The sequence below is a fragment of the Cyprinus carpio genome, unplaced genomic scaffold, assembly GCF_018340385.1.
Source record: "Cyprinus carpio isolate SPL01 unplaced genomic scaffold, ASM1834038v1 S000000349, whole genome shotgun sequence".
Classification (NCBI taxonomy): domain Eukaryota; kingdom Metazoa; phylum Chordata; class Actinopteri; order Cypriniformes; family Cyprinidae; genus Cyprinus; species Cyprinus carpio.
In genome coordinates, this window is record NW_024873095.1 from 1 (window position 1) to 25,200 (window position 25,200).

General features: G+C 37.9%; 1 protein-coding gene across 1 annotated transcript; it reads left to right on the plus strand.

Moving 5' to 3' along the window:
- Positions 1–11,636: 11,636 nt before the first annotated feature.
- LOC109072777 (mitogen-activated protein kinase kinase kinase kinase 4-like) lies at positions 11,637–20,301 on the plus strand (the record flags this gene model as incomplete). The annotated part of the gene is made up of 5 exons (XM_042753904.1): positions 11,637–11,786; positions 12,479–12,604; positions 13,051–13,161; positions 19,772–19,862; positions 20,171–20,301. Coding segments are annotated over exons 1-5 (474 nt in total), but the record flags the coding sequence as incomplete, so codon positions are not given.
- Positions 20,302–25,200: the final 4,899 nt, after the last annotated feature.

The following is a 25,200-nucleotide window of genomic DNA, read 5'->3' on the forward strand; positions in this document are numbered from 1 at the left end:
TATACATACATTGATATTTTTCATTAATAAAAAGTTAAAAAGAAGGTGCATTTCTATTTATTAAAAAATTTCCTAGCAATATCCACTACCGTTCAAAATTTGGGGCGTAATTTTTTTTGAAGCAGCACCAGTTTCAATCATTGATTATGAATTAGCATGTTAGAATGATTTCTGAAGGATCATGTGACACTGAAGACTGGAGTAATGATACTGGAAAATGCAGTTTTTATCATAGGAAATCAATTAGATTGTTTTTTTCTGTAATTTTGATCACATAAAATGCAGGCTTGATGAAGCAGTAGAGGACTTCTTTTAAAAAAACATTAAAAATCTTACTGATTCCCAAACTTCTTGTGACCTGCAGTGTGTGTGTGTGTGTGTGTGTGGAACTGGGTATGTGTGTTTTATTCTAATGGTGTTCATTAAATGGTATTGTATGACAGTCCCAGTCATAGTTATTAATATTCTTTATTGTTGTGTGTGTGTGTGTGTGTGTGTGTGTGTGTGTGTGTGTATATATACACACACACACACATCTCACACACACACGTTTATATGGTATATCAGTCTGGTGAGTAAACCAAAAAATTTTGTACCCAATGGCGATTCCATAGCCAAGGTGTCTGTACAGGGTTGGTTAGACATGGACGGGCACACGGTTGCCATGATAGCGAGCACTAGACGGTTTAGTGAATCACAACACACTGACCAGTTTGAGCCCATTGCATATTTCTGAGGGGAGGGGCTTCTTAAAACCTGGAAATCATCAGAGCGTTCATAAGAAAAGGGTCAGAACAGTGTAGAATTTTGTGCAATATGTGCAATAAAGATGTTTTTTTTTTTTTTTTTTTTTTTTTTTTTTTAAACGAACTTGTTATACTGCACCCCATAAACACAATCAAGCCTAGGAAAAAACATTTTTAGGGTGGTTGGCTTCAGGGGTCTAACAGCACTAGTCAATGTCAAAAATAATTGAGAGCTGTAAAATCAAATAGGTTGGGTTGACTGTTCAAAGAGGTAAAGCACAAATTTCATTGCAATGAACGAAAGACGTTAAAGTCGCGAAGCTGTTTAAACATTTACTATTTGACAAATCTTTCACGATAGAAATGACAGACAGTAACATCCAAGGATGCAAACTACTCTCCTTTTTGAAATATGAGCTGATTGAAATGGAAAATTGGTTCATATGTGATTTATGTAGGCTACCTTCTTTTTTTTCTTTTTTTTAGAATGTCTGGTGATTTAAAAAAACAAAAAAAAAAATGACCAAAAATTACATTATCTTTAAATTTTGCACAGTCTCATTGGGTGGCTTAAACAGAAGCTGAATGCCTGTTGAGGCTGTGTCCTCCCTCGTGAAAAATTAAATATACTTAAAATGTATTTTGAAATACATTTCACTTCATGCACAGTACCCTACAATTTTTGTTTTTGTATTTATTAAATAAAATGTCCTGCCCAATTGTACTTTGTGTACTAAAACTGGTATGCTTAAGGTCTGTTAAATTGGAAAAAATAATTTTGGACCTTAATGCACTTTATTGTGCAGAAGTTAAGTGCTGAAGTACAATTTAAAAAAAAAATACTTAGTCTATTTTCTATTTTGCTAAAGGGGAACTATTGCAGAGTATACTTAAGGTAAACTTTAAATATTGGCATTTAAAAGTCCTGCTAATTTCAAAGATCATACAATCTTCATCAAAAGTGACATACAAAACCTCCTTGACTTGAATATTAAAAAAAGTGGTGTTGTGCACACATGTAATGATGCCAAGTGAAAGATGATGTATGAAGTAATGTATCGGTATTTAGATATGTAACGGTAAAATATACAAACTTTTGAAGAAAGACACTTATGTAGCAGTGGAAATGGTCAGTTGTTATACCAAGACTTTATATGAAAAAAATAGAACAGCGAACGTTGGGCAATACGCGCTACAAAATACGTAAATATTTGTGCCAAATTTTCCTGCTGGCCAGCAGGTGGCGCTATGATTATAACTAAATATTGGCATGTTGATGTGTTCAGGCCAGGACTCTTATCAAACGTGAAGATTTGGGGCAGATCGGACAATGCATGTTAGTGTAAAATAAGTAAATTTCCTGCTGCCAGCAGGTGGCGACTATGACTATAAATCAATATGTTTTTATTGCCTTAAGATGAGTTCAGGCCAGGAAGCTTATCAAACGTGAAGTTTAGGGGCAGATCAGGACATTGCATGTTTAAGTTAAGTTTAAACACAAGTTATTTCTGTTGCCACCAGGTGGCGCTATAATTATAATTGAATATTGGCCCTGTAAAATGGTGTTCTGGCCAGGACTCTTATAAAATGTGGACGTTTGAGGCAGATTGGGATTGTATGTCATGTGAGTTACAACAACTTCCTGTTTCTAGTATTAAATAGCATGGCTTTAGCACTTAGTAAGGTGTTGCTAGCACTGTTTTGAGAATATTTCTAGCAGTGTTAGCACACAATTGCATATTTTACGGTGTTGTAATAGTTGCATAACAATGTAAAGACCATGTACTTCTGTTGCTTTCAGTAGGTGGTGCTATAACTTTAACCCAAATGGGAGCATGTAGATATCTGGCAGCCAGGATTCTAATCAAACTTTGTTGATTTGTTTGGGGGCATATCGTACATTGCTTGCCTGAGTTGCATCAACTTCCTGTTTCACTGCACTTAGTAGCATGCTTTTAAGCACTAGACTTGTGCGGTGTTCGCAATGCGATATATCGCGGTAATGAATAATGCACGGTAATGTTATCGTGGGCACTTCTAAATACCGTGAATAATTATATATTACAAATTTATTCAGAATTGGAATGCATTTTAAGAATTTTTTCCCAATAACTGCTCAAAATGCACAAACACCGCTGTATGCTGCTTGAAAGAAGCATGAGCTCAAGAGAAGCACATGGAGGAACACGTGAGAGACGCGCTGAATGAAAGCACATTCACTCTCTGACAGCAGAGTGGCGCTAAACTGCAGACCTTACCCTGTAAAACCCCATTAATAAAGCAGCTGCTACTTTTCTAACACCATTTTTAAATAATTAATAGCCCGTCAAATATGCCATTCAGATTTGGGGATTTGCTATGGTGTTCATCACAGAGCCAAATACTTTAATATTTAGATTTAATAGGCTATTTATTTTCAAACTTTTTTTTTTAATCTGGACTACAACATGCCCTAGATATTGTTTGAAAGTGTTTTGATTCTTTATTGTTCATTCACACTTTACATTAGGGCTTCTTTAGTTAAAAAAAACTACCAATGAAAAATTCGTCTGAACATTCATTAATCTTAGGTATTCCAATATTAATAACACATTGTTAAAATTGAAAGTTCAACTGTTATTTAATGAGCTATCATGAACTGACTTGTATTTTTTTAACAAAGATTAATAACTTCCTGTAGCAAAGGTAGCTATTGCTCGTTGTTTAGCTGTGCATTTATTGAATGAGCACTATGCGATGTCCGAACTGATTACACTATATTTTATGTATTGCACTATATTTTATGTAAAAATCATTTCTATTTTTAAACTGTCTTAAATTCTTCTTAAGTCAATTTTTAAAATCATTTTCAAAGTTCTTAAATCGCTTGTTTTATTTTTGAGGTTATTTTTTCTTAATGATTTTGTTTTTACTTTCTTTTATGTAAAGCACTTTGAATTACCATTGTGTACAAAATGTGCTATATAAATAAAACCTGACTTGTGTTAATGCATAATGTTAATGCATTAACTAAGGTTAACTAATGATGTCTTATTGTAAAGTGATACCTATTGGTCTTTATAGTTCTTTTGCACTTTAATGTGGTAAAATTTTAATTATATATATTTTTTCTGTATTGCTTTATTGTATTTAAGTGGTCAGTTTTATTTTTGTTATAAGAAAAAAGTTATTTTAACCTGTTATACTGTATAATGACCACTTTTTTTAAACTAAATTTCAATACCGTGATAATACCATATACCGTGACAAAAGCATTATCAATTAATCGCAACAGGAAAATTTGATACCGGCATATCCCTATTTAGCACAGTGGTCCCCAACCCCCGGGCCGCGAACCGGTACCGGTCCGTGCGTCATTTGGTACCGGGCCGCACAAGAAAGAATAAATAATTTACATTAAAGCTGCAGTCGGTAACTTTTGGGGCTTGCTTCTGGCGGAAGAACATTGTAGCTGGAGCTACTTCTCTCTGTTTACATCTATGGCGAGTCACGCAGGTACTGTGCTTACTCTGCAGCGTTGCCGACCCCAACCCAGACTAAAATAGTCAGAATATAAACACTCATTATAGGTGTACCGTAGTGATTCAGGATAAGACAAAAACACGGTTTGGAAAATGGATTCATGATGTACTCGCTCATTATAATATATTTTTTATATATAAAAAAAGTGAGCGTTAGGGTTAGGGGGCAGAGAGGATGTTATTCATGTTATGTTTTGGCGCGATGTTACGAGGACGCTGCTAATAAAGTTGCATACGAATACACAGTGGATTCATGTTTATTATTCTATTTACAATATACCACAGTTTTTATGCCAGTCGTATCATTTTATTTTGTTGTAGTTATCCATCACACCTTAACGCCCGGTCCGTGAAAATATTGTCTGACGTTTAAAACCGGTCCTTGGCGCTAAAAAGGTTTTGGACCGCTGCTTTAGCACTTAGCTAAGTGTTGCTAGCATGTTATAGTATATTTCTAGCATGTTGCAGCCTATGTAACACTTGTTGACGCTTTTAAATATGTTCCTAGGAGTCCATAACAGTGTTAACCATGACACTTCCTGTTGCCAGCAGGTGTCGCTATGACTATAACTGAATTTGGGCATGGGTGTTTGTTCAGGACAGAACACCTATCAAACGTGAAGTTTGGGGCAGATCAGATGTTGCATATTTAAGTTAATGTGAAACAAGTTATTTCCTGTTGCCAGCAGGTGCAACTATAATTATAATTGAATATTGGCCTTTAGATGTGTTCAGGCCAGGACTCTTATAAAACATGTGAAGTTTGGGGCAGATAGGGCATTGTATGCATGAGTTACAACAACTTCCTGTTTAATAGAATTGCATGCTTTAGCACTTAGTAACTGTTGCTAGCATGTTTGAGAATATTTCTAGCATGTTTAACACACAACCCTCTACGGACACCTTGGCAATTGAATCGCCATTGGCTAGTAATTTTTTAGTTTACTCGCCAGACTGATATAGATATATATATAGATATATAATTATATATATATATATATATATATATATATATATATATATACACACACACACACATACTGTATAATACTGTATATATTTTTAAAATGGCACAGCTTTTTAAATACATGAAAGTACATACTTAACATCAGTCAGTCAAGCATTATAATGTGATATCTGGATAATCAAGTACTATTTCATGATAGAACTTTACTAATTATAATTAAAACTTGGTAACCATGTATGAATGCATAGACATTTGAACTGAATTTAGGACTGGTGGTGGTGCTTTGTTGATCGTTCAGTGTTTCTGTAAAAAAAATAAACCCCCAATAATACTGATAAGAAGATAATAATAATAATAATAATCCGAATTTCTACTAATAACAACAGTAAAACATTGCACAAGAAAAAGAATGAACACTATTTAATGATAGAACTTTACTAATTATTTATGTCCATTCACGGGAACTGATTTGCTGAAATCAAAACAGGGACGATAATAAGTGAGCACCAGCCAATGAGATTGCCGTTTGCGTATTAGTACCGCCCACTACCAGAAAACCCGGCAGTTCTTAAAAACTGAAAAAAATCCAAATGACCTCCATTATTTTGACAGGAAAATACAACAAAGAATATCGTTTACATGTAACGTGTCAACTCTGCATAATCTGTAAAACTCGCTCGACACACGAGTTGTGCGCCTTCACACTAGAGTCTAAGGTACGCCAAATACACAAACACAGGCTGTGCATCCATTGAGATGAACTGAAAAATATCACAGATAGCTTGACGAAGAGAGAAACTCTGAAGCGCTCAATCAGAGTGTTCGGCAAGTGAAAATATATCTGTGTTAAACTTATACTTAGCATCAAGCTCACACACTGGCGAGTAAAATCTGAGAATGTATTAGCCATTGGCTAATAGTAGACATCATTTAGTCGCCAGAGTGAAGATTTAGTCGCATATGCGAGTGATTTACTCGCAATGTTGGGGGTTTAGACACAATGGCATGTCACTTCCTGTTGCCAGTAGGTGGCGCTATAACTATCTGCTTGTTAAGTCTGACGACATGTGTCACTGCTTCCGTGTCCAAATGCTCTATCAGATTCCACGAGAAAACAACAAAAGGTGCTCATACTCTCACAATGTGATATAATACTACAAAAAAATTATAATCCTATCCTTAAACTCCATAACGAAATCCCAGATATAGCCAGACAATGAAAATATGGTAACACTTATATTAATGTTCTGTTATAAGTCATTTATAAATTATTAGTTAATGATGAGCTAATCATTTACAAAACATGGCTATACATTCATAAATGATTAATAAGTAATAAGTTAACATTTTAGTAATGTTTTATTAATTCAGTTATAGGTCACTTATAAGTTATTGGTTAATGATGAACGAATCATTTACAAAACATGACTATATGTTCATAAATGGTTAATGAGTGGTATGCTAACGATTTACAAATGTGTTGTAAGTTATCTTAAAAAAAAGTTCAAATCATGAAATAAATCAAACTGATCATTAGTAGATGGTTTATAAGTTATTAGTTGATACATTATTTATCACTTATAAATCATTGAAGTATTTATGTCAAAATTGTTTTGTATAATTATCTCATGCACAAATGATGAATAAACCATTAGTAAATGATCAGTATATGATTTATTGGCAAATTTTTTAGCTGGTCCGTGTTCAAAAGCACATACAGGTATGCTAAAGCACTATTTTTAAGAAGAGTAATTCATTTGTTTTGAAGTTGATAAACCTTTATAAATGCCTTAGTCAGGTGATTCCAGTGGCTTGTGTTTAAAATCCCTTCACTCATCGGCACAGACTTGTTCTGTGTGTGGGATCTAGTGATGAAGTGACCCTCAACCGCTTTTACCTTCCACTGAAGCTCACATCAGGTGCACAGAGGTGTGTCAGAGAAGACCGCTGTCTATACCCTCACCAGTCAGTACTTACAGTAGTACACACTACAAAGTTGTTTAACACCTGTTATAGATAATGTGTAAACGCATGAATAAATCATTTACAAAGCTTTCTGCATCCCCTAATCTAAAGTGTAAACTATTCATCACTTGTAAATGTGTTACATATCATTTGTAGACCTTTCTTACCTGTTACACATTATATGTACACAAGTCATTTATTACACTTTCTGCATCCCCTAATCTAAAGTGTAAACTATTCATCACTTGTGAATGTGTTACATATCATTTGCAGATCTTCCTGTTACATGATCCATCTCATTCCATCACTTTACCCAAACTTGAACTTATTTTTTTTTTAAATAAATAAATGAACACTCTGTCACCATTTAATCAGCACTTAATTGTGTATTTTTTATTTTGTTTCCCATGGGACAGCTGCTCACCATAACATGAAAACGCACCATAAAACGTAGTCTATTATTTTGTGCATTTTATTCCCAAGTCTTCAGAAGTCGTACGATACCACCGTGTGAGAAAAAGATTTGTTTTCCGTAATATAATCATTATACATTAATAACAGTAGATAGCTGCCGTCTCATCCGTTAAAACTTTCAAAATTGGCGCTTCTACACAACGACACTGCTTGGCGGCATTGACGTCAAACCTCGCTCCTTATTGGCTGTCACTTGTGATTTGCGACCACCATAGATTGTTTGCGACATGCCAAATTGTGTTGAGTGAGATGCAGTGCGGCGCCGCTTTGAAGGATGAAAATGCAGATCAGGAGAAAGTTTGCAGCGATTAAACACTTTAATTTCATTCTGTAACTCACACAAAATTGTTTTTGCCGTCAGAACACTGGTAATGTAGCACACACGCGTCGTTTTTATCTGTTCATTATACTGCTTTTTGTAATGTTTTAAATAAATTATTGTGACTAACGTACATTTATCTGTCTGTTACACTTTTTTATTGTCAAAATGGTTATGTTTAAGATTATAGGTGGTGAGTAGGGAGCTTAAAATGATCTTTTTTATACAATAGTATATTAACTAAGATAATAGTCACTGTCAATATATCTATATTGCGTTTTTATTTTTGTGAAGTGGCTAAAACGTTGTCTATGAGGAGTGAGTTAGAGGCTCAAATATATCTATATAATAGTAAAATATATTTGCATAAAAATATTTATAATTTAAATATCATATAAGGGATTTGTATAGATTTGTATATCCTGTAACCAAAAGGTATACCACAACCTTTGCATATGGCAAATACATGGTGAATTTACAAACTGCAGTTTGTACATAATTTATAAAGATCTGCAAATGATATGTATCACATTTACAAGTGATGAATAGTGTACACTTTAGATTAGGGGATGCAGAAAGTGTTATAAATGACGTGTGTACATATACAAATAATGTGTAACAGGTAAGAAAGGTCTACAAATGATATGTAACACATTTACAAGTGATGAATAGTTTACACTTTAGATTAGGGGATGCAGAAAGTGTTATAAATGACTTGTGTACATATACAAATAATTTGTAAAAGGTAAGAAAGGTCTACAAATGATATGTAACACATTTACAAGTGATGAATAGTTTACACTTTAGATCAGGGTATGCAGAAAGTGTTATAAATGACTTGTGTACATATACAAATAATGTGTAAACAGGTAAGAAAGGTCTACAAATGATATGTAACACATTTACAAGTGATGAATAGTTTACACTTTAGATTAGGGGATGCAGAAAGCTTTGTAAATGATTTATTCATGCGTTTACACATTATCTATAAACAGGTGTTAAACAACTTTGTAGTGTGTACTACTGTAAGTACTGACTGGTGAGGGTATAGACAGCTGTCTTCTCTGACACACCTCTGTGCACCTGATGTGAGCTTCAGTGGAAGGTAAAAGCGGTTGAGGGTCACTTCATCACTAGATCCCCACACACAGAACAAGTCTGTGCCGATGAGTGAAGGGATTTAACACAAGCCACTGGAATCACCTGACTAAGGCATTTATAAATGTTTATCAACTTCAAAACAAATGAATTACTCTTCTTAAAAATAGTGCTTTAGCATACCTGTTTGTGCTTTTGAACATGGACCAGCTAACAAATTTGCCAATAAATCATATACTGATCATTTACTAATGGTTTATTCATCATTTGTGCATGAGATAATTATACAAAACAATTTTGATATAAATACTTCAATGATTTATAAGTGATAAATAATGTATCAACTAATAACTTATAAACCATCTACTAATGATCTGTTTGATTTATTTCATGATTTGAACTTTAAGATAACTTACAACACATTTGTAAATCGTTAGCATGCCACTTATTAATCATTTTATGAACATATAGTCATGTTTTGTAAATGATTCGTTCATCATTAACTAATAACTTATAAGTTACTTATAACTGAATTAATAAAACATTACTAAAATGTTAACTTATTACTTATTAATCATTTATGAATGTATAGTCATGGTTTGTAAATGACTAGTTCATCATTAATAATTTATAAATGACTTATAACAGAACATTAATATAAAGTGTTACCGAAAATATAAATAAATATAAAAATTATTTGTGTTTGGGATGCTGTGAGCATGGAGACTGAAGTGTACACCATAAGTTTGAAAGCGTTTATCTTAAATGTTTAATATGAATAAACAATGCTCATAAACGGCTGCTGAGGTAGTATTCTCAAGTGAAGCGAGTTGAGGCTTGGACCTGGAAACAGCGCTTCTTTCATCACAACTTAATACCCGAATAACCAGATATGAGCATGTAGATATCTTCAGGCAAGGACTCTAATCAAACATGTTAAGTTTTTAGGCAGACTGGACATTGTATATATGAGTTTCAGTTATGTTGTGTTTCTCTGCATTAATAGCATGCTTTAACACAAGTGTTGCTAGCATGTTGTAGCATGGTTCTAGAATGTTGCCAGCCTATTTAACCCTTGTTGATGCTTTTTATTATGTTGTTAGGAGTCCATAACGGTGTTAAACTTATCACTTCCTGTTGCCAGCAGGTGGCGCTATGACTATAATCGAATACGGGCATGTAGGTGTTTTCAGGACAGGACTCTTATCAAACTTGTTAATTTGGGTCAGATTGCAGACTGTATGCCTGAATTACAGTAACTTCCTCTTTCACTGCAATAATAGCATGCTTTAGCACTTAGCTAAGTGTTGCTAGCATGTTTCCAGCCTATTTGCAACCAGGTGGCCCTATGACTATAACTGAATTTGGGCATTCGTGTTTGTTCAGAACAGAACACCTATCAAACATGTGAAGTTTGGGGCAGATCGGACATTGCTTGCCTGAGTTACAGTAACTTCCTGTTTCATAGCGAAACATCAAACTTTCTCAGGCCGCCAGGGACACGCCCCTTGACGAAAACTCAAGATCTTCACAATTTACAAAGGTTACAAAGGTCTTATGATGACCCTCACCAAATTTGAAAATGATCTGATTAAAACTGTAGGAGGAGTTTGTCAAAGTACGGCATTGGCTGGTCTAGCCTCAGGTTTCTATGGGAACTGGAGCTTCTAATGGCTGCTGCATTGACGTAATGGGCAAATTCCAAACGGCTTTTTTGCACCCTTCAAAGGCACTTCGGGAAGGGGACGCCATTTGTAGGGACGTTCCAAATGAAAGTGAGCAACTGAATCCCTTCACGAAGGTCCCTTCCAGAAATCCATTAGCGAAGGGAACATGCGATGGTCACTTCACGGAAGTGATTTCCATTTATGATTGTGATCTTCAGTTAGGAGCTTTTGCGATGCATTTTAAAGCAAAGTTGGGGCAGATTTTTGACTTCACATACAAACGTAAGTAAAATAGGCTGATCAAATTTGTCTCTATTTTGATGTGATAAAATACTTTTTGTCAGTGATAGAAATATGATTTAAGACGATAGTGTAAGCAAGTTCAAACACATTTAGTTTTGAAAAAGTTCAATAGTAAATAAGACTCAGTGAAACAATTTTTAAATAAATAATTATGAGAAGAAATATTTATTTGCAACAACTGATGAAGTGCCTAAACGCTGCACGCACACGCAGCATTGTCAAAGTAACGTTTGGTCAGTCATACCCTTCGCAAAGGGAGTTCCAAAAGCTTTTACGAGACCGTAATGCCCTAGACCCTTTAAAGTCCTTTAGTCCTTTTGTCGCGTCCAGTGTAGACAGTCTTTAGCTGATGCGGTGCAGTGCCACACGACAACTTTCGCGTCCGGTGTATACACTGTGTAAGGAGAGGACGATGGCGAATGACTTGCAGATCCTCAGTACCACTGACAAACATATAATATTGTAAAATGTGTGGTAAGTACTGCCGCTCCATAGTATAAACACAGTATGTGTGATCGCGAATCTCAAAAGTGATAGTGAAACTAAAAAGCAATCGTGCATTCAAAAAGGGAGGGGCGGGCGAGGGGGCCATCACGATGCCGGCACAACATTGTGATGTCTGTCAGCCATCAGCGACTAATCTGACTAATCCTTTGTTTTCATTTTCAGGGTCGACATGTCAAAACAGGACAGCTGGCGGCAATCAAAGTCATGGATGTCACAGAGGTAAAAAAAAAAAAATAAAAATAATACTAAAATAAAAAAACTATTTTGAAATTTCATTATATTGCCCTATATTACTGATCTCTTTCTGATCTCTATAAAAGTGTTTGGTATCAGAGTCTGGGCATAGGAAACTGGGTCTAGATTAACACAAGGACAGGCTCTATTGCAGTGTTTTTCAATCCTGGTCCTGGGGACCCACCACTCTGTACATTTTGTGTGTCTCCCTTATAGCACACTTGGTTCAGATCAACCACTCATTAGGAGAGAGCTCTGTGCACTGAGTAGTGGGTGCCCTTGCCTGACTTTTCTCTCCAGTGCATTTTGCTTCATACACAGTTTTCATACACGTTTTGCATGTGCAGTAAATATAATGAAATGAAGGGTGTAGAATTGGTTTGCTGCATTTAGACATGGTTGACAGAAATAACCTTAATTTCAAATGGGTCTTTGACAGAAATGTATGTAAAATTGTGGTGGAGCACAATGACACCCATCTGTTAGTCATCAAATACATAGCCTGGAATGAGGGAATTCAAGAAAATTTTCTGTGCCTGTCTAAAGCGCAAAAAAAAAGTGTTTGCCTCCTTTGACCGCCTATCTGAACTAAACACAATTAGTAGTAACAGATCTCTTTGGTGTTTTGTGGTTCATTAAATTTTGTATGTGTCTTTCTGTTGATGTGTTTGGTTTAGGATGAGGAGGATGAGATCAAACTTGAGATTAACATGCTGAAGAAATACTCCCACCACAGAAACATTGCCACATACTATGGTGCGTTTATCAAGAAGAGTCCTCCTGGACATGATGACCAGCTGTGGGTGGGTATCTGAACATCCATCATGTTTTTCACAGCCTCACTGTCTATTTAAATAAATTGCAGTTCACTGGTGTACTGTAGAATTCTAAATTCAAAAATTTTTGTCAAAACAAAAAAGCCTGGCCAGAAACTTGAAGATTGAAGGGTTTAAGGCCTTGCAGTCTTTCAAACAGATAGCTATGTGGTTGCTAGGAGTTTTCTCAAGTTTATAGGATGATATTGAGAGACTGTTTGGCAGTTTGAATCAAAAGAGCCCACACCCATGATTCTCTAACGTTCTTATGTTCAGAGATGGCCAAGTCATTTTCCTTTAAGAATGCAAAATTTGTATAGAAGCATATGAGATGAAACTTAATAAGAAGAAATTTAAATACAACATTAGTATTTTAACATTTTAAAGGCCTTTTTTATGTTGTTTTTCCCCCTTTGATTTTCCTGTCTGTGCAGTTGGTCATGGAGTTTTGTGGTGCTGGCTCTATAACAGACCTTGTTAAGAACACCAAAGGCAACAGTTTGAAAGAAGACTGGATTGCATACATCTCCAGAGAGATTCTGAGAGTGAGTGACAACACCAGCGCTGCATTTACACAATTTCTCAGGACTAGGGTTGGAAACTGTGAAGGACCTAGCAGTCAAGGGCAAAGAATGCAGGATCTCAGAATAAAGCAAATCATTTATTAAATGCCAAACAAAGTTACAAAGTAAATAACTTAGAACTGAATGAAAATAAAGTTAGGCCTAGGCCTCAAACAAAAAAGGTCAACTGAACAGAGCCCAAACTTAACAAGACAACCCCCCCAAACGACACACCTGGGAAACTTATATACACAAAGGACTAGTCCACTACACATACACAGGGGAAGACACCTACATCACCTAACACGAGTAAAATAAATAAAGTAATTAATTTCAGAAATACGAAGCACTGGGTCATCAACAAAGTAATATACCCAAAGTAATATAAACAACAAAATATACATAGAATTATAATAAACAGACCATCATGCAATTAATCTTGAACCCCCCCCCCCCCCCAGCTAATTGGCAACATGGATCAATCCAACAGAACAAAATGGTGGCAACTAATGCCAGCCAGTCCTTTATTGGGAACGGACTTCCACTGACGTGCAGCATCCCAGCCAGCGCCAACCTCCACTCTGTCCACGTAAGCAACTTAAACTTAAAAGAAATAAACGTTAACAATATACCAACAACCACTAGAAAGTGTGCACCCAAACTAGTAAGTTATGGCAGAAAACGTATTGAAAATAAAACAAATGAAAATTACCAAATCTGTGTCAGTCATTATTATGCAATACGGGTATAGTATGATCTGTAACCAAGGTACCTACAAACAATATTTAAATCATGAAATACTAAAATAATGTGTAAACCACTCAGAAAGAAGACCGCATGTATGCATGTGTGTTCTCAATTACCGTCCTTGGGTGTGGCCACATCTTTGGCCATCACATTCCCCTCCCCTTCAGGAACCTCACTGACACACTGAGAGAGAGGAAATCAGTCGTAGCATTAGCTTTTCCCTGGAACATACTGGACAACAAATCGAAAGGGCTGCATGGCCAAGTACCATCGGGTAATTCTGCTATTTTGTGTCCTTCATCCTCTCCAGCCACTGTAGAGCTTTATGGTCAGTTTCCACAATAAACTCTCTCCCCAACAGATAATATTTTAGGGAATCCAGAGCCCATTTCATAGCCAAGCATTCCTTTTCGATGGTAGAATACCGGACCTCTCTAGGGAAGAGTTTACGGCTAATATAAGCCACCAGTTGTCGTCCCTTGGGTGACCCTTGCAGTAGCACGGCTCCAATGCCTCGCTCCGAAGCATCTGTTTGCACAATAAACAATTTATTAAAATCAGGATTATGTAACAGAGGTTCCTCCCCCAGGGCACTCTGTATGTCTCGAAACGTCATCTTTGCTTCCTCAGACCACTGAAGTCGATTGGGGCATCTTGAGCCCACCATATCCGTCAAGGCAGCTGCTCTGCCAAAGAAATTGGGGATAAAGCAGGTGTAAAACCCTGCCATACCAAGGAATGATCTTAACTCTTTCCGTGTTTGAGGTAAACGACACTGCTGAATGACCTCGACCTTCTTTACCTGGGGTCTGACCACCCCTTTACCAATGACGTAGCCCAGATATTCGATTTCAGTTCGGGCCACCGCACATTTCAGTGGATTGATGGTGAGGCCAGCTTGTTGGAGACGCTGCAGAACTTTTTGAAGATGTTGTAGGTGCTGTTCCCACGTGTCACTGTAAATAACAATGTCATCTAAATAAGCGGCCGTAAAAGACAAACCATGCAATATCTGGTCCATGAGTCTCTGGAAAGTGGCTGGAGCCCCATGAAGGCCAAAGGGAAGTACCCTGAAATGAAAGCAGTCAACTCTCTAGATTGAAGAGTGAGAGGAATTTGCCAATATCCTTTGGCCAGGTCAATGGTGGTCAGATATTTGCTTTGACCCAAGCGGTCAATTAGGTCACTGATACGGGGGGTTGGATAGCAATCAAACTTAGAGACAGAGTTCAGGTATCGGAAATCAATACAGAATCTTAAAGTTCCATCTTTTTTCGGAACTAAAACCACGGGGTGGCACCACTCACTTTTAGAAGGTTCAATGATTCCCAACGTTAGCATCAGATCAACCTCTTTCCTCAACGAGGCTTGTAGCCACTCAGGTGTTCGATAACTCATCCTTTTCACAACAGCATCACCTTTCAACACTATCTCATGTTCAATCAATGTTGTGGCTCCTGGATACTCAGAAAAAAGGTCAGGTTGGCAAAGAGCTCTCACTTGTGATTGGCGATCTTTTGGCAAATGATCCCAAATTAACATGTTCTCTGCAACCGGCTGAGGCAAATATTGCTCTTCTAGGTCTTCTTCCATCACATGTCGAATCATCAGAACTTGCGACTCTTTCTCAGAACGAGGAATCCACTCCTTCAGCAAATTAATATGCACTACTTTACTAGGGCGGTTCATACCTGGTGTGACAATTTCATAAGTGGTGGGTCCAAGTTTCCTTCGGACTTCAAACGGACTTTGCCATTTGGCCAACAGTTTACTTTCATTACTGGGCAGCATCACCAGTACCTTCTGACCCGGTTCAAAAGTGCGTTCACGAGCAGACTGATCATACCAGGTTTTCTGGCGCGTTTGTGCCTCAGCCAAATGAGATTGGGCCAATCCCGACATCTTCTCCAGACGCTCTCGCATCTGCACCACATAGGACACAACATTCATTGGCTCATCCCCTCTTTGATCCCTTTCCCAGAGTTTCTCGAAGCAGAGCCAGAGGACCTCTTGCCGCATGTCCATATAGGAGTTCAAAAGGCGAAAAACCAGTAGATGATTGTGGCACTTCTCTATAGGCGAACAGAAGGTAAGGAAGCCATTGGCCCCGGTCTCTACCCGAATCACAGACAAACTTGCGAAGCATCTGTTTAAGGGTCTGGTTGAATCTTTCGGTAAGCCCATCTGTCTGGGGGTGGTAAGGAGTTGTTCTTAGACTCTTGATGGCCAGCAATTTGTAAACCTGTTTCACCAGGGTAGACATAAAGTTTGTTCCTTGATCTGTCAAGATCTCACGTGGAAACGCAACTCTGGAGAATAATTGTACAAGGTAAGTCACCACATACTTTGCTTTGATTGACTTCAGAGGAAACACTTCCGGATACCTTGTAGCGTAGTCCGTTACCACAAGCATAAATCGGTTACCTGTGTGACTTCTTTCAACCGGTCCGACAACATCCATTCCTAGTCTTTCAAAGGGAGTTCCTATGATTGGAAGCGGTTGGAGTGGAACCCGACCAGGGCTATATGCAGAGACTTTTTGACATTCTGGACAACTTCTGCAATACTGTGTTACCTCTGCCCTCAAGCTGGGCCAATAAAAGTGTCTTCTAATCCTAGCAAGGGTTTTACACTTCCCCAGGTGGCCAGCCCAGGGATTTGAATGGCCCAGGACAAGAATAACTTTGCAGACACCGGGGTACCACCAGTTGTATCACAGACCCAAGCCGACGACAGAGTATCCCCTGTTGAAGAAGATATCTTTCCTTCGTGACATCACAGTCCATCTCATTCTCTACATCCTCTGGCCTTGCCCTTTCCAGGTAAGGGACAAGACTAGCATCCTCCTGCTGTAACTGAGCCAAGTTAGTAGGCAGCTTAAAGTCTGGGGAAAAATCTGAAAGAGTCACCTAGCATGGTAGCAGCATTATATTTAATTTTTTCCAACCTTCTCTGTTGACGAGTTTTCCTGGGCTTTGCAGATCCCACAGTTTCTACCTCATTGTCAAAGAAAGGTAGGGCTCTAAGCATCTGTTTCCCTTCTTCCCCTGTGCTTGCTTTAGCTCGTGTGATGACCATATTGCATGAGGGAACTGGCTGCAACAAGTCCAGAGTACCGGCAGATCATGACCCAAAGACCACTGGAAATGGGTAGCTCGTCCGCCATGCCCACATCCAGAAGATAAGTTTGTCCTTTCACTTTGATGTACACATCAGCCGTAGGAAGCAGCTTTTCATCCCCGTGAACACAGCAAATTGACTTCTTGTCACAAGGATTAATCAAGACAGGTGACACAAATTGTCTACGCACCAAAGTCTGGTCGCTGCCCGTATCAATTAGCGCAGGGAGTTCTACATTTACTTCCACAGTGGTCATGTTTAAGGACAGTCCAGGCTTTATAGGATCTGCCTTAGCTCTAGGCACATAACACACTTGTGAGAGCTTGCCAACATTCTTCGGACAAACAGGTTTGGTATGACCCTCCTGTCCACACAAGTAACAAATAGGCACTTTCTTAGGCGACTTAACTGATGTTACAGAATCAAACTTTCCTCCTAAGGGAGGCTTACCAAAGGAGTGGTACTGGGACGGAGGATAGACCTGGGATTTGCAAGAGTCTCTGCCACCCCGCCAACTCCATGGCTGGTTCCTTCCCCGGGCAGCAACAAACATGTCCGCTAATGATGCAGCTTCGGCAGCAGTTTCAGGGCCCCGCTCACGGATCCATACCTGGAGCTCAGAGAGAGAGCATTCTGAGATACTGCTCAAGAATAATTATTTCTCCAATTTCCTCCACTGTTTTCCCTTTTGGTCGAATCCACTTCCCATACAGCTCCTTCAACCTGGCATACAGCTCTTTAGGACTCTCAGATGACTCAACTTCTCGGAAACGAAACCTTTGTCGATAAGTTTCTGAATTAATGTCGTACTTCCTCAAAATAGCTGACTTCACACTATCATAATTAAGAGAGTCGTCAATATCCATAAATACATATGCCGCTCGAGCTTTACCGGTCAATAGGGGAATCAGGTGGAACACCACCCAATCAGCCTTAGGCCAACAACACGCTGCCGCAATTCTTTCAAAAGTTATCAAAAAAAGTTCTATATCATCGGAGTCATTTAATTATCTAATTTAAGGTCTTTAATCAGGGGACTGACCTCTATCATGCTCCACTCGAAGTTCCCTTTCACTTCCTTTAGCGAGTGGTCGACTACTGCCAGGGTCCCCATCCTGCATAACTCCAGGATATAAAGTCGCAAACAATTGGACCAGGAGTGTGTGAAGTACGAGCTTGCACCTCCATTTGAAGCAGGCCAAACTGATGCTGCAGTCCCTTAAATCGTTGTTCTTGCTCCTTTTGCTCTTGAGCCCTCCCGGTTTCTCGAGCATCCATTTGTGCCATGTGTGCTCGGAACAATCTTGTCAGATCTGCAAGCATTGGCTACTGCCCTCCTGACTCTTCTGCGACTATTTTCCTCCTCATCCACCATGATCTCCACCTCTTCCTCCCTTGCTTCCATTAGCACTGCCTTTGGTGGCCCCTTCCTTCCAGGCCGACTCATCGCTCAACAAACCACAGGGGGGAAAGGGGAAGGCCAAAAAAAAACAAAAAAAAATTTTGGGAAACCTGCACCCTTCGTTGATCCCACTACTGACACCATATGTGAAGGACCAAGCAGTCAAGGGCAAAGAATGCAGGATCTCCGAATAAAGAAAATAATTTATTAAATGCCAAAAAAGTTACAAAGTAAATAACTTAGAACTGAATGAAAATAAAGTCAGGCCTAGGCCTCAAACAAAAAAAAGGTCAACTGAACAGAACCAAACTTAACAAGACAACCCCCCCCCCCAACGCGCACACCTGGGAAACTTATATACACAAAGGACTAGTCCACTACACATACACAGGGGAAGACACCTACATCACCTAACACGAGTAAAATAAATAAAGTAATTAATTTCAGAAATATGAAGCACTGGGTCATCAACAAAGTAATATACCCAAAGTAACATAAACAACAAAATATACATAGAATTATAATAAACAGACCATCATGCAATTAATCTTGTACCCCCCCCCCCCCCAGCTAATTGGCAACATGGATCAATCCAACAGAACAAAATGGTGGCAACTAACGCCAGCCAGTCCTTTATTGGGAACGGACTTCCACTGACGTGCAGCATCCCAGCCAGCGCCAACCTCCACTCTGTCCACGTAAGCAACTTAAACTTAAAAGAAATAAACGTTAACAATATACCAACAACCACTAGAAAGTGTGCACCCACACTAGTAAGTTTATGGCAGGAACATATTGAAAATAAAACAAATGAAAATTACCAAATCTGTGTCAGTCATTATTATGCAATTCGGGGTATAGTATGATCTGTAACCAATGTACCTACAAACAATATTTAAATCATGAAATACTAAAAATAATGTGTAAACCACTCAGAAAATAGACCGCATGTATGCATATGTGTTCTCAATTACCGTCCTTGGGTGTGGACACATCTTTGGCCATCACAGAAAAACCGAGAACCTTTTTTGAAAAGAACCAGAACCGTGAGCAATTTCTAAGTTTCGGTTCCGAAAACGGTTCTGGTGCGACATGTGACCAAGCGCTGTGAACAGCATTCCACCTGTGTTCTGGTGTTCGATTCTCAACCCTACTCAGGACTTTCCATTTTCATAGAAACATCTCCAGTCTTTTGAATCGATTTCATCTTTCTCCTCACTGAATACTTTTACTCAGTGTGTTTTGTCCTCAAGGGTGGAAATTTGTGTAATTTCCATAACTTTTACATATGAAATTTAGTGTAGAGTTACTTTTTCTTCTCAGGGTCTGGCCCATTTGCATGCCCACCATGTCATCCATCGTGACATCAAGGGTCAGAATGTGCTATTAACAGAGAATGCAGAGGTGAAACTGGGTGAGTCTTATTCTTTTATTTGCTTTTAATAAATTAAATACTTTTGCACTTTATTGCATCACTGTTACTTTACATCAAAAACTGCCATACTTTTAGAAATTGTTTGTCAAAAAAATCTGAAAAATTGATTTCAGAAATGAATGACCCCTTTACCTCAGCTGAGCAACATCAACCAATCTGGGTCTAATTAGAGCTTTCAAGGGTTTTAGTTTTTGTGGTATGTAATTGAAAAATTGCTAATTGCTATAATCCTGATACTTGCCATTTCATTCCTGTTTTAATCACATCACTGTGTCCTTTTTTTGCAGTTGACTTTGGTGTGAGCGCACAGTTGGACAGGACAGTTGGCAGGAGAAACACTTTCATTGGCACTCCTTATTGGATGGCGCCAGAGGTCATTGCCTGTGATGAGAACCCAGAAGCGACATATGACTATAGAGTAAGAACCTGTCTTGAACATCTTATACTGTTGTAAAATAGTCTTTTTTTTTCAGACCAGCTGTAGAAATCTTTCTCTGCTCCATACATCTGTGTCCCAACATTGTAAACACTATATTAAATTGGAACGCCATTTTCCTTACAGCATTTAAGGGAATAAGAGTGGTTTAACACACATGGGGCCATATTCACAAGAGGTTTTGTGGTTAGTTGTATTTTCTTATTTGGTTATTTAGTGGATTTTGTTTTTAAAATTTTGGTTGTTTATTTATTATTTTTTGTGATATTAAGTTTTTTATTAATTCACAAAGCATTTTAGTGCTGAAATCAGCTTCTAAATCTGTTAGGGGTAGTCAAGAGGACTAAGTCAGAAAAACCATATCACAAATAATCCTAAAGGTGTGACTGTTGCTGGTACTTAGCCTTCATGTACAAGTTGGGTAAGAAGTTACAGCTGTTCTTGCGTCTAGTTTCCTTTTCATTTGCAAAACATCTTACTATCAGCCATGATTGTTCTAGTCTCTTAATTAAAAGGCTGCTTATATGCATAGCCGCTAGTTCAGGGGTCGGCAACCTTTTTGGCATGACGTGACATTTTTAACAAACTACTGTGCCAACAGCCCCCCCCTTTTTAATGCATTCTGTATTTATACAGTACATAAACATTTTTAAATGATATGATAAAAAAACAATAGGCCTATTTGATTTTCATGCAAATAGTTTGAGGGTTTTTTCATAATGTTTTTTAAACTTTTCAAAAGTTTCTTGAATAACAGATATACACTGTGACTGTACTGAACACCACTGTATGTGTGCGTTTTTGTGTGTGTGTGTGTGTGTGTGTGTTTGTGTGTTTGTGAGACAAGGCCTATGCATTAAAACTGTTCAGTTTAATCACCGTTCTATATTAATGCCACAGCCATTTCACCCTGCAGCCCACGACTGGTTGCCCACTGAAGCTAAGCAGGGTTGAGCCTGGTCAGTACCTGGATGGGAGACCTCCTGGGAAAAACTAGGTTGCTGTTGGAAGAGGTGTCAGTGAGGCCAGCAGGGGGTGCTCACCCTGTAGTCTGTGTGGGTCCTAATTAGGGATGTCAATTTTCGATAATTCCATGATTGATCGTTGTTTTAAATTAACGATCAATTAAATGCTGCTAAATGTGTCTATTTCAGCGGCACGCAGTCACCGGCATGACAGGATGTGCAAAAGCCACTCTCAAAAACGCTTTCTCACCTTAAAGGCACAATATGTAATTTTTCTGCTTTAAAAAATAGCAGAAATCACTATATCTATGTTATATATTTTTTTTTAGTTGTGTACTAACATTATCTCGACAGTTTCCACAAACTTTCAAATCCGGAGAAAATTATAGTTTAATTAGAAGACACAGCACATTTCTTTATTTCCGTTTTGTCGCCCGTCTATGGCGTCATATAACCTTTGACCTCTCTAGTTTCTCTAACTTCCTGCGGAACACGGCGGAAACCGCCAAATACAAAGGTGAACACAGAGCCAACAGAAGCAAAGAACAGACGAAGAAAGAAAAAGTAGTAGCTAGCCTTGATCGAGATTATTATATTTTATATCTATATTGTTTATATTAGTATTTATACCTCAATCAATCACTTACGTTAGTTATGGTTCATGATTATGCTTTGCCTGCACGTTCTGTGAAGCGCAAACTAACGGGTGAAATAAATGACCCAAGAAGGTTTTGGGACAAGAGAAGAAAAACAAGACAAAGGTAAATATTGGAGTGCAAAAAGTCTGGGACAGTATTTCACCAGGACCAGGGTAGGAGACGCCTGAATACATTAACGTTAGTAGACTCATCTTACATTAGCTAACGTTACTGATAACTTAGCAAGTTAACGTTTTATTAGCTAACGTCTACTTCGCGGCAATTTCATTAGAATGGCATTTCATGAAGTGAATAGCCATAACTAAACGTAACAAGAATAGAAATGTAATACAAATAACAATACATTACCTCGTATAAGGTAGACCTTTTATATTTTTGGTTGACTGTGTTTTATTTTGATAATGAACAGACTGCGAAGGAAGTTTGAATTGCTGGAATATGTGGCACACAGCACATGAATCTCCATCACGACTGAACAGCTGAAACATAAAAAAACTAAATTTTTAGAGTAAGATATAATCTGCAAAAGTGTTTACTTTTATTTTTGCACACTCACAATAAAAAACAAAAAGATGTGTGCTTTCGTAAAATATTTGAGTTTTTTTTTTATGGAAAAAACTTTTTTTTTTATTTAAGGCCTATTACCTACATAGGCTATACATTTTGCTTAAAGCATCCCATTTTGTCACAGGGCTTGAAAACCTGTGCCCTAGGCTAGTTAGGTCCATGCAGAAACTTGTGAACGATGCTCGTAGTTGTGGCATCACCGTTTAGTGACCTCATTGAATGCTCCAGGAAAATGTATTGTCAGTGTCGGTCACAGCGCCTTTTAATTGCTGTTTTGAATCCAGCAATTATTAATTTACAAATTATAAACTCTGATTATGACAAGTGTGGTATAAAAGCTTTGTTTACTAGAGGAATAATTAGTTAGCTGGAAAATGTTACATCGCGACCATGCTTTTGAATGCCGTTCGAGCCCATAGCCTACATTTACGCGGCCTTTTTTTGGTTTGCCGTTTGGTCACGAATTTCCACAAATTCAAATATATTTAGCCTTTATTTCTTTTCCTTAATCCTCACAGTCTAACTCTCTAATTTTGCAGGTTTATTTTATTGTCATTCACTTTTTATCACTGTTTTCACATCTCTTTCTGTGGTAAACATGCAGGAAGGCAAATGAAAGATTTCATGGCTATGAATAAGAAATGTTCGATTTATTAATTTGTTCCCTCATTTTAGTTAAATCATGGGTTATTAAGGAAGTCGTAGGAACGAATTAACAAGTTGTAGAAATTAATAGCCTATCTGTCCTGTGTCCCCACAGCCCTGCAAAGCGCAGTGTCCGATATGAAAATTATCTGGGGAAATGACTTAGTTACTGCATTTCTGTTGCTTTCCATGTTGAAGATCTTTGTGTTTTTTCTATTTTATTGTATGTTTAAAGTTTAAATCACTTTAAAAGCTTAATTTGTATATTATGAAAGAATGAAGATGCATTTATATACCATCACCGTCACTCACAGCCGCTCGCACGTGTTTTGGCGCATGAGCTGCATGCAGCCCAAAATTAAATAGCTTAATCGACCATCAATAGCTTTTAAATCGATTGCATCTCTTATCGGACAATTAATCGATCATCGATTAATCATTGACATCCCTAGTCCTAAATGCCCCAGTCTAGTGACGTGGACACTACTATTCTGTCAAAATCATCGTCTTAGGATGAGACGTTAAACCAAGGTCCTGACTCTCTGTGGTCATTAAAAATCCCATGGCACTTCTCATAAAGAGTAGGGGTGTAAACCCGGTGTCCTGGCCAAATTGCCCCCCCTGGCCCTTTGTCAATCATGGCCTCCTACCCTTTTTAGAGAAAAAGTATTATCTTTCCTAGTTTACCCAAAATATGATTTTGTGAGCAGTACACACGACTATTTATGGTCATACTGGAAGCCGGAGGACGCTCTCGCGCGCAGCAAACTCCACATATGCACAAGTAGAAGTAATGCTCCAGGAAATCACTTTAATATGGACAGAGGTCTCCAGTGATTAATCCTGTAGGCTGTAGCTGATTAAAACGCAGATAGAGAAATCTTGACTGAGGAAACCTGAAGACAATAAACATGCAATGCACAAAATATATGGTCATGTTGTTCTTTCAAGCAAATCTTGGAAATAAAGTATATTTGTAATGCAATGGTATACTCGACATAGCCTTTATCACTGTATGTAATGCTATAAAATAGTATGATTTCTGCCTTATTCTGTGATAAGCGAAACCACATCTGATCTCAAAATAAGGTTATTTGAAACCTGTTATGAAGTTAATATCAGGGTCCAAACAAAAAAATCGAGTAAGGAGCCATTGGCTCCTATAAGAAAAACTTAGGAGCCAAATAATTTTTAGGTGCCACCAGAATAAACGTGGTTTATTTATTTTACGGATTATTATTATTTTTTTTTTTTACATTTAACATTTCAATCATACTGTCATGTGTTTATGTCTCATCTTTTCTTGAAATTTATCAGCATTTTAATCCATCTTGTAGATGAACTTGGAACTAAGTTCATTTAAAGTGGAACTTAAATGTCTTTTCCAGCTTTGAAATCTACAGTCACAAAGAATTGTTCATCTTACACAGAATCTGTACCCGTATCATGCGAGCAATAAGCATCACCTTGTCACTGAGGGTAGCTTGGGCTCCTCCTACATGGAGACATTTCAGTAAGCTGTACTGTAGGCTCTCTTAATAAAATAGCCTACCTTTTGATGTTAATTCATGTTCACTATGTACTATATTAGTAAAGAGAAAGATTAAATGGGGTTATTTGCCTCTTGAACTGAGGCGCTAAAGCGAACCGCGCCCTGCCGCATTAAGGAGCGCCAAACTGTAATTGTTTGAATTTCGTTATAGATTCGGAATACTTTTAAAGCTGGTACTTTTTATTAAAAAAACTAGTGACAAAAGCACAGAGCTTTTTGCAATTACTGAGATGGCCAGTTGCATCTTCAAAATAATGAGTTCCACGCATTTAAAGAACACAGACCAAGATCTTGTTTAGACAACGCCGATTAGTAATTATTTATAAATGAGAAGTCCCGCATCCCGCAACGATAGGGCCCATATTCCACACAGCTGACAGCTTTAACCTGTTCTAGTTTGTTCAAGTTGTGCACGAAAATAGATGAAAGCAAATCATCCGCCCTGAGAAAACTTTTTTAGCGGTTAAATCCTGATGAGCTTTCGGCGGGTAGT